At 48.1% G+C, this 15,042-nt stretch overlaps 6 protein-coding genes across 6 annotated transcripts; 4 read left to right on the top strand and 2 right to left on the bottom strand.

Moving 5' to 3' along the window:
* Positions 1-119: 119 nt before the first annotated feature.
* On the top strand, positions 120-984 carry VE01_05196 (uncharacterized protein). Its single transcript, XM_018274661.2, has 3 exons — positions 120-173; positions 269-449; positions 526-984. The coding sequence occupies exons 1-3, from the start codon at positions 171-173 to the stop codon at positions 747-749; spliced, it is 408 nt and encodes a 135-aa protein (XP_018129236.1). The 5' UTR covers positions 120-170; the 3' UTR covers positions 750-984.
* On the bottom strand, positions 854-2,542 carry FUR1 (UPRTase). Its single transcript, XM_059463678.1, has 5 exons — positions 1,917-2,542; positions 1,497-1,855; positions 1,282-1,436; positions 1,207-1,223; positions 854-1,151 (listed from the first exon to the last, which is right to left on the bottom strand). Exons 1-5 carry the CDS (start codon positions 2,078-2,080, stop codon positions 1,100-1,102), a joined length of 747 nt encoding a protein of 248 aa, XP_059319606.1. The 5' UTR covers positions 2,081-2,542; the 3' UTR covers positions 854-1,099.
* A 168-nt stretch (positions 2,543-2,710) lies between these two features.
* Positions 2,711-6,054, top strand: VE01_05194 (uncharacterized protein). The gene is made up of 3 exons (XM_018274659.2): positions 2,711-2,782; positions 2,845-5,435; positions 5,488-6,054. Exons 2-3 carry the CDS (start codon positions 2,991-2,993, stop codon positions 5,773-5,775), a joined length of 2,733 nt encoding a protein of 910 aa, XP_018129234.2. The 5' UTR covers positions 2,711-2,782; positions 2,845-2,990; the 3' UTR covers positions 5,776-6,054.
* A 268-nt stretch (positions 6,055-6,322) lies between these two features.
* RHB1 (GTP-binding protein) lies at positions 6,323-7,448 on the top strand. Its single transcript, XM_018274658.2, has 4 exons — positions 6,323-6,481; positions 6,544-6,683; positions 6,755-6,883; positions 6,944-7,448. The coding sequence occupies exons 1-4, from the start codon at positions 6,427-6,429 to the stop codon at positions 7,181-7,183; spliced, it is 564 nt and encodes a 187-aa protein (XP_018129241.1). The 5' UTR covers positions 6,323-6,426; the 3' UTR covers positions 7,184-7,448.
* Positions 7,449-7,753: 305 nt separating this feature from the next.
* SES1 (Cytosolic seryl-tRNA synthetase) lies at positions 7,754-9,761 on the top strand. Its single transcript, XM_018274657.2, has 6 exons — positions 7,754-7,976; positions 8,036-8,106; positions 8,179-8,340; positions 8,393-8,902; positions 8,954-9,322; positions 9,379-9,761. Exons 1-6 carry the CDS (start codon positions 7,844-7,846, stop codon positions 9,571-9,573), a joined length of 1,440 nt encoding a protein of 479 aa, XP_018129240.2. The 5' UTR covers positions 7,754-7,843; the 3' UTR covers positions 9,574-9,761.
* Positions 9,762-9,781: 20 nt separating this feature from the next.
* VE01_05191 (uncharacterized protein) lies at positions 9,782-15,041 on the bottom strand. The gene is made up of 17 exons (XM_018274656.2): positions 14,607-15,041; positions 13,995-14,552; positions 13,600-13,944; positions 13,418-13,552; positions 13,301-13,367; positions 13,122-13,253; positions 12,149-13,074; positions 11,926-12,082; positions 11,542-11,874; positions 11,401-11,483; positions 11,217-11,351; positions 10,934-11,166; positions 10,763-10,886; positions 10,670-10,715; positions 10,471-10,621; positions 10,273-10,421; positions 9,782-10,219 (listed from the first exon to the last, which is right to left on the bottom strand). Exons 1-17 carry the CDS (start codon positions 14,760-14,762, stop codon positions 9,936-9,938), a joined length of 4,014 nt encoding a protein of 1,337 aa, XP_018129239.1. The 5' UTR covers positions 14,763-15,041; the 3' UTR covers positions 9,782-9,935.
* Between the last annotated feature and the right edge of the window lies 1 nt (position 15,042).

Genomic DNA, 15,042 nt, shown 5'->3' with positions numbered 1-15,042 from the left:
CTCTGTTATCTTAAGCCGCCTTTTCTGCTGTTTGCCCAACCTCACCGCTTCAGTTCACACCAAACCCTCAGCCCGATTAGGAAAAGAGCCCTCCTCCCTCTGCCAAAACCCAACCAACCCCCCCTCCCCCCCCCCCCAAATCTGCTCGAAAACACCACAACCCACCAAAGATGGTCAGGAACCACCCCTCTCCCTCCAGCTGACCTCTAGCATAGCATGCAGCTTGTCTAGCAATCGAACCGAATCTCTGACTGGGATGTAAATACAGGGCAAGCGAAAGAAGGCGGCCAAGGCCCCGACGAAGAAGAAGAACGAACCCCTCGCGACCACCTTCCCGTGTCTCTTCTGCAACCATGAGAAGTCCGTGACCGCGAAGATCGACAAGAAGGCCGGCGTCGGCCACCTGTCGTGCAAAGTGTGCGATCAGTCGTTTTCATGCAGCATCAACTGTACGCAACACCCGCCCGCCCCGCCCCCTTAGATGTTGCTTGATGGCGATGGCATATGCTGACTTATTCGTGCCAGACCTTTCGCTGCCGGTTGATGTGTACTCCGAGTGGGTCGACGCGTGCGACACCGTTGCGCAGGAGAACAAGGAAGCCAACGCGAACCGCCCGAGGAGTTTCGCCCCCCCAGGTCGAGCCGGAGAACGAGAGAGAGTCGATGATGACCTGGATGACGAGGATGCCGATCGCCACAATGGATACGGAGGGGAGGGCATTGTCGATGATGATGAGGACGACTACTAGAGGGCTACGACATGTACACTGAGTGGGACTGGGAGGGGATACAGGCGTCCACTTGTATGGGGAGAGAGATCAAAGGGCGTCTGGCGTATCAGGGCAAAAACAATCTAGCTTTAAGACTTTCGCCTTCATTTTACTGTATTTCGATAGGCTTCTCGGGTTGCTCTCGTCGACCCGAGGATATCTTAATTTGATTAGGAAGAGCAATCTACAACGAATTGATGGCTGTACAATCCCTGGCACTGGCCTTTCGTTGACAATTGATATATATATTCTCCCCATCAGCCGGAATCTGTGACTGTCCCCTCTCAGTAACCAACAAAGCGGTTCTTCTCCCATGTTCATCGGCGACATTAAAGCGTATAGAACCGATCCCCGAAATCTCCCAGGCCGGGGACAATATAGCTACAATAGTCAGCACGCGATCAAATGCGTAACGGATGTGAGAACTCAAACTTACTTCTTCTCGTCCAATCCCTGAACAAACACCACTGTTAGCAAATGCTAAATGCTTTGATTCTCTGGATTTGCATACCTGGTCTATGAATGCCGTAACGACCCTGAGCTTGGGGAATTTCTTTGCAAAGACATTGATCCCTTCCGGGCTCGCAATTAGGTTAACGAATAAGATGCGGTCTTCCGGGACGCCCCTGGACTTGAGAACATCTACAGCCATCGTTGCAGAGCCCCCTATCACACCAAGTCAGCCTTCACAGTCCCATAGTCGGTTCCTTACGAGCCTATATTTACCTGTTGCGAACATAGGATCCAAGAGAAGCACCCATCGATCACTGATGTCTTCCGGCAGCTTATCATAGAAAAGCTTCGGCATGCACGTCTCCTCGTCCCGCTGGATCAGGATCTTGCCAATGCGCACTGAGCGGCAGCAATCCCGCAAGCCCTGCTCCATGGCCTCGCCAGCCCGCATAATCGACACACCGCAGATCTTCCCCTGGAACATCACCCCGGCATAGCTCCGTCCAACAGGCGTGTTGATCTCATGCGCAATGACGGGAAGATGGTTCAAGCTCTCCTCCACCAGCAGGCGGATGATGCGGTTGGAGTAGAAGATGAAGTCAGCTCGGTCTGTGTTGACATCTCTGATCATCCTTTAACGCCAGCACTGTCAGCATAGGAATGCGGGAGAGCGTGGGGAGGGTATGAACTTGCGTCAGCAGTGCAATCAACTGCGGCGTCTGGGCGAGGACATGGACATTTGGGAACGAGACGGCGGTGGAGACCGTAGCCTCCGGTTTGTGGTTTTTGGATACGTAGTCTGGCCCTACAGCTTCTGTGTGAATGGTTTGCAGGGACTCCTTGTTGGATGCCATCATATAATAGATATCCGTGCGGTATTTTGAGTGACTTGGGCTTTCTTCCTTATATTGGAAGTTGGAAACGTGATATGCGAGGCTGGATCGGAGATGCCCGTCGTCAGGTATACAGAGGCGGGGTCACTTCAGACGCGAATTAAGTGCTGATTCGGTAGATGGATGGCCACTTTTTGCAAAACTGTTATTTTCAAGAGGATAGCCCAGCTGCGTATTTCATGGAGATTTGCTGTGCGTGAGGAATGAAGGTTTATTTATATGTACAGTACGACGATTGCCCCGCCTGTCACGTTGGCTGATCGCTAGGGTTTGTTGATACTGTAGGCCCGCTCGCGTGAGATACTAGCAGGTTTGATAGCTTCGAAAGTGAAGTTAATTTGATGGCCAGTTATACACATAAGCCCAGTATATTTTAGACAATCTATCCTGTGAATAACACATCTGCCGCTTGATATTCAATATATTCTGCCCCCGTGACCTCGAAGTATCCAGCTGCGGGGTACTTTGAAGAAGCGTTATTGATGCCTTAAATATATGGCTCCAATTGATTAAGACTTTAGCCGCATGCACGGACCACAGCGATTGTTGACCCCGTTGCGCGCTGCTGGGCCTTGTGGGGAAGGCTGAGCCAAACTCAAGAAGCCGCCAAAGACATCATCAAAGACACAGCACATCAAAAGAGTGTACCTACGGGCCAACTTATCTGTGAGTTTGACGTGGGGTTATCCAATTCTCACTATATGCTGGCCGTAACTTATACGGAACAGTGACAGCTTTCCATGCGACTCGGTTCCCGATTCTTCGTTCACCATCGCATACCATCGAGAGCGATTCTCATAAAGCAACGTGCTTGTTGAGATGTTATACTTATCCTGATACATCTTTTGTGCCAGCTTCAGAAGAACATGTAGGCATGATGGCAACTGGCAATGACACCACGTTGCGGAAAAGGTCCTTTGCGACTTACGGCAAAGCGCGACGGCGGCCTGGACCCGACTACCTGGCGCCAGCCAAAACCTTTAAAGACGACACCGGAGGTGGCAGGAGTCGCCAGTACTCTGTTCCCCGGAATATAGAGCCTACCGCAGATACCTCTGTCCACGTTCAGCCCCCGCAAGCCAGCCCTTCCCCAGTCACCGATGACCCCAACGTTTTCGACTTTCCGAGCGACAGCGATAATGGCACCTCACGCCCAGACAAGAGAAAACGTATTGCGAAACAACCCCAAGCATCACCAAAGAGAATGAAAAAGGAGCACGTTGAGGTCAAGAAGCCGGCGACGGCAGATACGAGCAATGGCCACTCTCCCTATACAACCCCGCAACGCAACATCGCATCCAAAGCCCGCGCTCCGAAGTCTAGCATTGTGCAACACAGAGAGACACGGCCCAGTGGAGATGAAATATCGAATCCGACGAAACCGGCTTCATTATCACATGCTGCCTCTGGCGCAAAGCACGGCCTGCCAGGTCGAGCAAAGGCAAAACCCGATACCACCACCCGTGGCGAACCATCTTCCACGGCTGCCCCCAAGAAAGATAAAGGCCAAGGAACACAGCGACATAATACATATTCCTCAACAAGTGATCGATCCCAATCAATTACCCCGCGTCGGAATTCTCCGGTGCCAAAATCGTCGACTATTGCCTTCGATGCGCCGGGAACGACCACTCCCGTCCGTGACACTACGGACTCTGGCCTCGATTTCAGTGGGCGGTCAACGCCAACGGGACTCACTCCAAAAAGCGTGAAAATGTGGAATGGGCTACTGGGGGATGGTTTCGATGGCGTCTCCCACCAGGCAACGGAACATTCCGCCGTACAAGATAGAGGGGTGAATCGACGACTTCCAAGACGGCGATTGATAGACTCTTTCGCTGAAAAGAAGGCTTCCAAGTCCGTCCCTGCTGCCCAGCGGAGCAATATTGGCCTTGAAAGAGGGATTTCAGACGTCCCTCCCGATATCAACCTGACGAGTGACACGGATAAGCCTGCTGGCGTAGCAGTTGGGCAGCAAGCCATTGTTGCGCCACAAGCACCAGGCCCAAGAATTACGTATAGCAGCCAGCGGTCAATGCTGGCAGAGGAAAATCTTCTTACCAGCATGGACCCCAACTTGTCTCAATCTCAAGACGAGGCTGCAGAAACACCGAGGAGACGACGGGGAGCAATGCCTACCTTGACGCGACTCCACAGTTTAGACGAGGATGACGAGGAAGATGATAAGCAACCCGGAGGTGGGATCCGAACATTCCATGAGCTGAGACAGGCGGGCGCAAACAAACGGTTTGTGGACGAGGTTGAAGACCTCAGTGAACGGATTGGCGTGCCAACGAAGCAGCCTTCCATGAGGCGATCCGGGTTGCTGGATCTTATTGGAAAAACGCATGATAAGGCTTTCTTGAAGAGTCTTATTTCTAACGGAATGGATCAACGCCTATTCCTTCGTCTAGGCGATGAGACAGACATTATTTCAGGCTTTATAATCGCTTCGATCCTCGTTATCTTGCTCAACTCCACAGCTTCGCCGATTGCAACTTCTCACCTGCTCAACCAGGGGTTCTCAGATTTTATCAACCGTCTTTTAAAAGTTGATGATACTATTACCTCACTATCACAGCAACGAAAAACGAACATGTCCAAAATGACACAGACGCTACTAGCACAGGAGCACAAAAAACTTTTACAGATGCAAATATGGGGGGAGGTTCAACCGAAAAAGCTGTCCCCTCGCTTAGTTGCTCTTGCTTGCCTTTATTTTGTTGTCAAGCAGAATCGCGAGAGTGGCATAGCTGGAAGCATAGTTTCCGACGAGATTGCAGAAAGTCTGTTTTCGATCGTCAACCTTTACACCGAGGAAAACTCCTGGCAGCCGACGGGACCACTTCAGTTCGCTGATCTTCATCTTACAATCTCGATCTTAGAGCTTAGTTCTCTGGGTTTGTCAAATCGCCCTGGAGATACAGCGTGGGGAGGCCGTCATCTAGCTATCATTCGTGAAATCACACATGTGGCTCTTCGGTCTGTGCCGAGCGAGCTTTCATCAACCAAAGCCTTGGTGTTGGGCCTCGCATTGAACATCACCAACAATAACTCCCTGGCATCAGAAATATTTTCAACGTCAGGATTCATCCATGACGCGTTCAATGCGATTCTATTAGATTCCAAGCAGTTGTTGAATATGGTACCCGGAGAAAGACAATCGACGTCAGTGGATGGCCTTATCTTGATGATCGGTATCATGATTAACCTGGTCGAATGGAGCGATCGGGCAAACGAACCAACACCGGCGCTTGACAATGGAAGCTTGATAGATGCTGTGCGGATATTCGTAACAGGGTTGGAGAAGGCACCTGAGGTTTGTTATTATTTCGCTCCCTTCATGACTTGTCATGCTGACATTTATACAGGCTGATTCCGTCGAGGGGGCTAACCTCAATGTAACATTTGGTTACTTGGCTGTACTTCTGGGGTATCTGGCCCTGACGAAAGATACTGCGCGGCAAATGCGGCTTGGTCTTCCTGGACACAGTTTGAAGCCTCTGATAGTGGCCGTCGATGAGTTCATTGATCACCACAGGGAGGTTGACACCCAGTCTGGGGATGGCATAGAAGTTCAGAATTCTCAAAGCGGCCTAACGGAAAAGCTCTCGCGGATGCTGGCAAGGCTGGGGACCATGGAAGAAGAATCACAATGACCTGAGGCCATATCGTCTCCTCAATAGGATATATATACACTTCGACTCGGCACATATTTATTGTCTTTTGGCCTCGGCGTAGATAAACTGGACAGGGGGCTTAATAGGCAGCCATGGAAGAGATACCCATATAGAATTACATGCACTGCCGGCAACGAGCAGCATGTTAAATGAATTTTCTTAAGTGCTTTCCATACACTATAATGGTGGTTTGTTCCCATCGCTACCTTTTGAGAACGTAAATTATAAGAAATATAAATATAAGCAAAGAATATTGGCATTGGGTTACATCTCGACAGAAATACATACAAATTAGGTATTGTCATCAAGAATACATTCATAATTATACCAATACAGAATTTACCCATAACAGCAAGTTCTTATTTTTAAAATACAATAAATATGGTAGCTGGGGGGAATATTGTCTGTATTTACCCCATCACGTAGCGTGACTTGGCTGGCGGTAGAAGTATGTTCCATGAAAGCGGCCCATTCCCAAAACAGCCATCCGTAAATCATCCAGGCTCTACTGTGGAACGCTGGAACACTACTATTCGATTATTCGATCGAGGAAGCAGAACATCAACAAACCTTCATTAAGGAGCCATATCCAGGAACGAAGCATACGTATCGATACGTAGGATATCAGAAATGGCGCCTCCAGCAAAGCAACGGAAGATTGCCATTGTGGGCTCGCGCTCAGTTGGTTATTTGCCCTGTTGATTCCCTTACAAACCTCACATGCATGTGCTAATGATGACATTACAGGCAAATCTTCCCTGACGGTCCAGTTCGTCGACGGACATTTCGTGGAGAGCTACTACCCCACGATTGAAAACACTTTCACCAAAGTTATCAAGTACAAGGGCCAGGAATACGCAACAGATATCATCGACACAGCTGGTCAGGTGAGCAAGCGTCTTCGTTTTCACGTGATATCATTGTGCTTTTGGACTATAGTTTCTAACTATTGCTCTAGGATGAATACAGTATACTTAATTCCAAGCACTTCATTGGGATCCATGGGTATATCCTGGTGTATTCGGTTGCTTCGATGCAGTCGTTCGAGATGGTACAGGTCATCCGTGACAAGATTCTGAACCACTTGGTACGGTCCCTTCCAGCATGCCACATACAGAGAGTGCGAACATTCTAACATATGCATTAGGGGACTGATTGGGTACCGGTCGTCCTCGTCGGCAACAAGAGCGATTTGCGACCCGAGCAGCGCCAGGTCACTGCTGAAGATGCAAAGCAGCTCGCAGAGAAATACTCGTGTGCATGGACGGAAGCCAGCGCGCAATTCAATGAGAATGTCACCAAGGCATTTGAGTTGATGATTGCACAGATCGAGAAGTCACAGAATCCAAATGAGCCGACGGGGGGGAATAAGTGCCTGGTGATGTAGAGACAGGGGGGATGATTTATGTGTTGGTCGGTAAATACACCGTGGCAATCGAGGCATGGCCGTCCTATTAAATAGGTTGGAGAGTTCACCAGAGTTATATATCTGCCTCAGGGGCCTTTTCCAACTTGAAAGAAGCATGGCGCAAGAGATTTGTCAAGCACGTCCTCAACCCCACAGGCCAACTCTACCTCACCTCTCTGATACGATTTGCTTTACTGCAATAGATAGGATAGCTCAGAATAATAGAGCAGAGGCAATGCTGGCATCACAAAATTAGTGTTGTGAATATTTTTAATACCTGTTTGTCAGACACGACTGTATTGATTGATTGGGTATTGCCACTACACATTGTAGAAACACTAAAACGGCAAGTAGGAATCTTGGATAGTGTATGTTTGACTCGCAGAAACATGATTACTTGTTATTTATTATTATTTATTTATTATTCGTTGTGAGCGATTGCTCCGCATGAGTCAATATGGTCTTCCAAATGGCGGTTTGAGAACATGTGACGAGCTACGGGACAGTGTCGCCGCCCACCCTGAATTTACCCCACCAACAAATGGCCAAAAAGATCCCACCCACCACCAAACAGACAACAACTTCACCAGCACCACAACCTTCCCCTCATTTGTACCGGAAGCTCCGAACGTCGCAAACATGCTTGACGTATTCGACTTCATCGTCGAGAAGGGCGGAAACCCGGAACAAATCAAAGAGTCGCAGAGGAGGAGATATGCGCCAGAGGAGGTTGTGGACGAAGTTATCGCGCTGTATGAGGATCACCGCAAGAGTAAATGCGCCCCACGAATCTACACGTCTCGAAGATCATACGCTTATACATATCAACAGCTCAGTACTCAGCGACCCAAGTGAACACGAAGATCAATGAAATACAAAAGCAGATCGGTGCGAAGAAGAAGGTTCGTTGTGACCGTTCAGACAACCAGGCGCGGGGCACTTTGGAGGCACAACTGACCACCGACTTTTATTAGGCCAAGGAAGATGCATCTGAGCTCATGGCCCAGAAGATTGAGCTAGAGAAAGAAAAGAAGGCAAAGATTGAACTGGCCGGTGAGAAGGACGTTGCACTGAAGAAGAAGATTGCCACCATTGGGAACATCGTCCACGAGTCTGTGCCTACTCACAACAACGAGGTAAGGCTTCCAAGTACTTTATTGTACTGCAGAGTATCTAACCGGACAACAGGACAACAACGTCGAGCTGCGAAAGTGGGCGCCCGAGGGATTCTCTGTCGAAAAACGCGACGTCCTGTCCCACCACGAAGTCCTGACACGTTTGGATGGATATGACCCAGAAAGAGGTGTCAAGGTCGTTGGCCACCGTGGCTACTTTTTGAGAAACTGGGGTGTATTTTTGAACCAAGCCATGATTAACTATGGTCTTGAGTTTTTGTCGGAGAGAGGATATACCGCGCTACAGGCACCTCAGTTCATGCTGAAGGAGTATATGGCAAAGACAGCTCAGCTTGAACAGTTCGATGAAGAGCTCTACAAGGTCGTGGATGGCGATGCTCAAAATGATAAGTACCTTATCGCGACCTCCGAACAGCCAATATCTGCCTTCCATGCCGATGAGTGGATTATGAACAAGGAGCTTCCTATCAAGTATGCTGGTTTCAGCACTTGTTATAGAAGAGAGGCTGGCTCGCACGGCCGTGACGCCTGGGGAATCTTCCGTGTTCATCAATTCGAAAAGGTAAGGCGAACCCCATTCCAAAGAGATCCTGTGCTAACTTTGTGTTTAAAGGTTGAGCAATTTGTTCTTACCGACCCAGAGAAGTCTTGGGAGGCATTTGAAGATATGATCACTGTCTCCGAGGATTTTTATAAGTCGTTGGGCGTGCCATACCGCGTTGCCGCCATTGTTTCTGGTGCCCTGAACAATGCCGCAGCGAAGAAGTACGATCTGGAAGCCTGGTTCCCCTTCCAAGGCGAGTACAAGGAGCTCGTGTCTTGCTCGAACTGCACGGACTACCAGTCGAGGGCACTTGAGATTAGATTTGGTAACAAGCTCCAAACGGACGTCAAGAAGAAGTATGTCCATGCTCTTAACTCCACGCTGTGCGCAACCGAGCGCGCATTATGCTGTCTGCTAGAAAACTTCCAAACCGAAGATGTAAGTTTCTCACGATTCCAATTACCTCCGGGCATACCACTAAACAGCATCCATAGGGATTCACCGTACCCGAGCCACTCCGAAAGTACCTACCTGGTGCTCCTGACTTCATTCCATTCACCAAGGAGCTTCCAAAGGATTCCACTTCGCAGAAAGCGAAGGCAAAGGCCGAAAAGTCTGGTAAGGTCGCGAGCGCTGTTGCTGGTGGGGCAGCTGCTGTTACAGAAAAGTTGAAGAATCTCAGCACCTGAAAAGCTTAGAATAGCAAGATGAAATCAACGGCGGAAAGATCGCCTGGGTTGATTTGATGTTTCAGAGCTAGACTTATGCTTGAGGTAAATCAATAGAAAGCTACCATGTTATGAACCTTGGAAATTTGTCTCACAATCTCAATTGAAATCTTGACTGATGTATGGTCACAACCTCAATTGAAATCTTGACTGATGTATGGATTATAATCTCACGATATTAATGTTACATCTAATCTAAAGGCGCTGCTGAGCCTATAGCCTCCACTCCTCCTTGCCCTCCTTCACTCAATTCCAACCCTTTCACTTATTATACACAATTTGCACACGCGGTTGCGAGCCGCTATCCAACGACGCAACTGCTTTTATATACGGAGCTGCTCTCGAACCAACTTGTAGACTTTGCGCTGTTTCGGAGACTTGATAACTTTACGCATGGTCTGTCCAATCCACCTTGACAAAGCAGGGAAAATGACTGATTCCCCGGCCCAAGCAAAGCAGAAATATACAGCTCCGAGGGATAGAATAAAGAATCGAAAGTCCAGGTCCATTTCCGTGAGTTGCATGAACTTCGTCAGCCACCTAGAAGGATCAAACAGCATATATGACGAAAACAGCAGACCTGTCACGATTGTAACGACGAACGGAACTACATTTGCCTTAGTAAATCGTCCCTGGGCATTTATGGAAGGTTAAACTTACGGTTTTGTCCAATAGGCTGCCTGAAAGGTGGGCCCACGCTTAAAATTATACCAGAGAGAATATACTGGAAACATGACACTAGAAAGAGCGTTGTATTCTGAGAATTTTCGATGTTGGACTTCTCTTTTTCCAAGTGTGGTGGGATGTACCTGATCACCGGTCAGTCACTGGTTGAGTCAAATATGAAGGGTGACATACCAAGGTTGCCGCTGCACAACCGTGTATCCAATTGCTTGGATCAAAATGCATATTAATATCTGCCCAATAAGTGGAACTAATACCTTGCGAGACACAAGGTTGGCTGTAGGGCGCCTCTTGGAGAGTATCCGGTAAGGCCCAGTCCAACCCACTGATGAGGTGATTAGAACTGTTCGCATTGTAAAGAGGTGCAACTCACTGAAAATTGCAATGGGGAGGATTAGAACCAGATCAATGAAAAGAAACTATGGCAATTAGTATTACTAAACATTGGGTTTGGGTAGTATCATACCTGGAAATCCCCCAAGTTAGATGCGGTGGCGTATAGGAAGCTGACGGAAGTGAATTGAATTGCCGAGTACAGACTCATATATTTGAAGCAGCTGAAGCTGGTAACTAAAGCTGCACGTCCCTCTCTATTTATAATATTAGTAGGCAAAAAGGGCAGGTCAGTGGATCTTACCGTATAACCTCTGGGACACATGTGATGTCAAAGATTCTGCTTGTGAATGGGGCTGCAACCGAAGCCTCTGCCTCGGAAAGGGAGATCCCAACATCGGCGGCTTTCAGTGCTCCACAGTCATTCGCCCCGTCGCCACAGAATCCGACACAGTAGCCGATGCTCTGTAGTTTTTCTACTAATTCATGTTTTTCGTCAGGGGACATCCTTGCAAAAACCTGGCCTCCAACAAGCATCTCGAAGTACTGTCAGCAAAGTATGTGTATTTGGACATTTCACCACGAACCTTTTGGATGACCTCCGGAGAAGCAAAATCAATCATCCAGCGAAACACATCGCCGCTGACAGCCAGAGAGAAATTTTTGAGGTTTGATATATCGTAAGGCAATGAGGCGTCTCCTTCAGCGGGAGGTGGAAGCGGCTATCAAAATAAGCGTTCGAAACATGGTTATACTATCTGGGGTGCATACCGTAAGCGTTCGACCATCCAGCTGGTATATGGGGTTGTCTATGCTCTCCCAGACCAAACGAGAATTTGGATCCTGGAAATGCCCTGCCACATATAATTAGTGGTTGTAAGGTATAAAATGTTCCTTCGAATAGCGACTTACCTTCAGCAAAATGAGGGACAAAGCAATGCGCGGTTTTGTCGATTAAAGTGCACTCTCTTGCAACGCTTATAGCGGTTAAAATATTGTCGCCAGTGCACATAAGCTTCCTTATCTGGGCCTTTTCAAGCACTTCAAGAACACCTTGAGTGCTTGGCTTCAACTTGTTCTCAAATATGATGAGGCCAATAAAATCAAGTTGCGATTCGGCTTCGCTTCTTTTCATTCTTTGTACCTTGACCCAGCTCAATTTAGGTATGTGTCTCCGTGCGCAGGCAATGACTCGGAATCCTCTATGGGTATAATATGTCAACAGCTCATCGTAATCATTAGGAACTGGTGGGAGTTAGACGGATTTCTCCAATACACGTCAGTGAAGCGACCTACAGCTTTCAGGTCGACAAATATCCTTCATGCACTCGGGAGCGCCCTTGACATAAATATCAACCCCACGAGATCCAAAATTCCTCACAATCACACTTGATCTCCTCAAGTGAGACGCAAACTCGAACGATTTTAAAATACCAAGCTCAATGGGAGTTGACTGGAACCGCTGTTAGCAAGTAATCCTCTAGCGCATGCTAGTATGCAAGGTATAGAAGGTACTTACATTCTCTGAGCCATCAGACTCACGAAGGCCATACTCCAACTCCGTGGGGGGCCTCGCGGTTGAAGGTGAAATGCCTTTACTTTCATCATCGTCAATCTCGCCTGAGTTTTGCTGACCTTCTTCAAATGACCATCCAGTGAACTCAAACATCTTCAAATCCAGAGGATCGCCGACTAGGCCCGCCTCAACCGATCTCAGCGAATGACACGTCGCCATAGTAAAAAGTGTAGCCTTGTGGGTGTCGTAATCTACCGTAGGATCTCGTTCGTATGAAGCCCCTGGAACTAACGATGGTGCATCAAGTAGTATATCGCTGAATCTATTCGCGGGGCCTTCCACAACACGCACCCCTAGGACATCTAGTCCCTCTTCCGTGAGTGTGCCTGTCTTGTCAAAGCACATAAGATCAATCTTGCCCCCCACATTGACTCGTTGCGGGCTAATGCAGAAAATCTGCTTCTTTCTGAGGCGCGATAAAGCAAAGTTTGTTCCTATAGTTAGAGTTGCGGGTAAGGCAGGGGGTACAACAATAGTAATAAGGTCCAATGCGCGAACAATTATCAAATGCCAAGCAAGTCCCAGTCGCACAAAGTTGACGAAGGAGGCAGTAAAACCAAGTAGAGCAATTCCACCCATGACCGAGATATATCGAAATGAGTCACGGTAAAATTTGAAGCCTGATGGTTTCGGGAAAAGCATAGACCGAACCAGTGCTCCTTTGGTCGTATTGAATCCAATGCGAACGGCCATTGCAAGGCCCACTGCTTCATCATCTTTGTCATCTTGAGGTCGGCGAGCACGAATGATTTTGGTGCCACAGAATAAGAAGTGTTTGCCCACTTCAGGCGCCACCGATGTTGCTGCTAAATTCATGTATTGGAGCGACTCGTCCGTGGCCGGCGTTTTCGAAACTGGCACCGACTCGCCTAACACTGTTAGGAACATGGGGGAAATATCGGTATACATAACTCACCAGTCAGCATACTCTCATTTACAATACAGTCGCCAGATAGCAAGAGGCTGTCGCATGGAAATTGTGACAATACTGGATCTGTTACTTCGTAAACGTCTCCAGGAACCAATTCGCTTGACGAAATATAGCGCCCTTCACCAATATCAGTATCATCCAGTGAGCATGGCGGGGGAACTCACAGAAGCCATTACGAAGAACCCGTATGTCACATTCAAATCTTGAGATCTCTCGCAGCCGTTTCATGGTCTTCAAGTGTCAATTAGTAGCTGTGCTTGGATTTCGACAAGAAAACGTACCGAGCGGGTTTCAATAACAGTGGTTGTGATACTCGCAACTGAGATGACAAATATGCACATGGCGTAATAGTAGTACTCATCAAGAGACCACAAGATGATACTAGCTATCTGAAAGACATAAAATGGATGAAAAGCCTGTCGAGTTAGCTGCAGAAAAGGGTGTTATATCGGAAGGGACCAACCTCGTCCATAAGTAGCTGGTGAATAGTCTTCTCCTTGATGTTGATGAGATTATTTCCGAATACTGCTTCACGGGTATCTTTTTCTTCGCCATCAATCCCAGCCCGGATAGACTTGACATCGACCCAGGAGGGATCCTTCCAGCTATCAATTGATACAAACCTTCCCTTAAAAGGATGGAAGCAGAATCTCATGTAACGATAGTCAAGAAGCCTCAATTTTGGCAAAATGGGATCATCATCTTCGTATGATGTTTGACGATGCTTTTCCGCGCCGAAGACTGTTGAAAGTGGCTTCTCATAGTCGATGATATTTAGATCTTGAATAACAAATTCGCCCCATTGATTCTGTAGCAACCATTAGCCCATGCAAATGGACAACATTGCAGTGGTCATACCTCAATAACCACCCATGAGCAATCGCGTAATGGGGTTGGTGACCCAGTCAACCAAACCTGCCATTTAGGAACCCAACGGAATAAAAGGTATGCCAGACCGAATGTTATAACGCATATAATGCCATAGACAATATTGCCCACCTGGCTCGTCCTGAAGCCGGCCACAACAATTGTCAAGTCCTCATTGACGATATATATCCTTTGGCTCACCTTACCTCGACCGTGCGGATGGCTCTCAGATATTCCACTGTCGCTCTGAAGTAAACGGTCATGTACAGAACCCCGAGAATAATTTGACGACATGCGCCTCATTGACAACTGCCCGGCTTCCAATCCTGCGGAGTCCTCCTCGTAGAGATCTCCCTCGTAGTCATCTTCATGGTAGATGTCTTCTTCATCTTCCAACGCCTCCTCGTCTCCAGCCGCAGCAGCATGCCACTGGGCATCATCAGCAGGCTGCAAGTACGTAAAGCTAGCGGTAGAATCTGCTCTTGCTCTGTGATGGGCAAATGATGTGACGCTCGTGGGCACGCTCTCGGACATGGGGCCCGAAAAGATCTAGATATATGTAAGTATTTGCTGCCTTTATAGAGAGCCGGTCAAACTACAGACCTCATCATGTGCCATTTCTACATCGCCCATGAAGCTCGAGGAGCTTAGATTTGAATTACGCCTGCGAGAGGAGCGATAGCTCTCATTTGACGGGCGGGGAGCCTGAGAGCTCCTACGCCCTGGACGCGCAACTGACACAGGATCGGTGGAATCCATTGTGATGTCAGATGCCACGGGGAGCTGAAATTTATGCCAATGAGGCCTCCAGAGTTATTATATCATTTTGCAGAACGTAAAAAGATATCATAATACTTCGAAAACAAATTTGTTACTCCACTTTCTCCCTTCTGTACGCGTTCTTGTTCTTGGCTCTAACCGGGAAGAGAGAGGCCCAGCCAGGTTTATCTTGTTTTGCGGCGATTAGCGATTAGCGATAACGAAGATTGTACCTCAAAAATCACGTGATTCGCCTTTGACCCCACGCCTAGATCTTAGA

The sequence above is a fragment of the Pseudogymnoascus verrucosus genome, assembly GCF_001662655.1.
Source record: "Pseudogymnoascus verrucosus strain UAMH 10579 unplaced genomic scaffold scaffold_30, whole genome shotgun sequence".
NCBI lineage: Eukaryota > Fungi > Ascomycota > Leotiomycetes > Thelebolales > Thelebolaceae > Pseudogymnoascus > Pseudogymnoascus verrucosus.
This window is presented reverse-complemented; position numbering and strand designations above follow the sequence as displayed.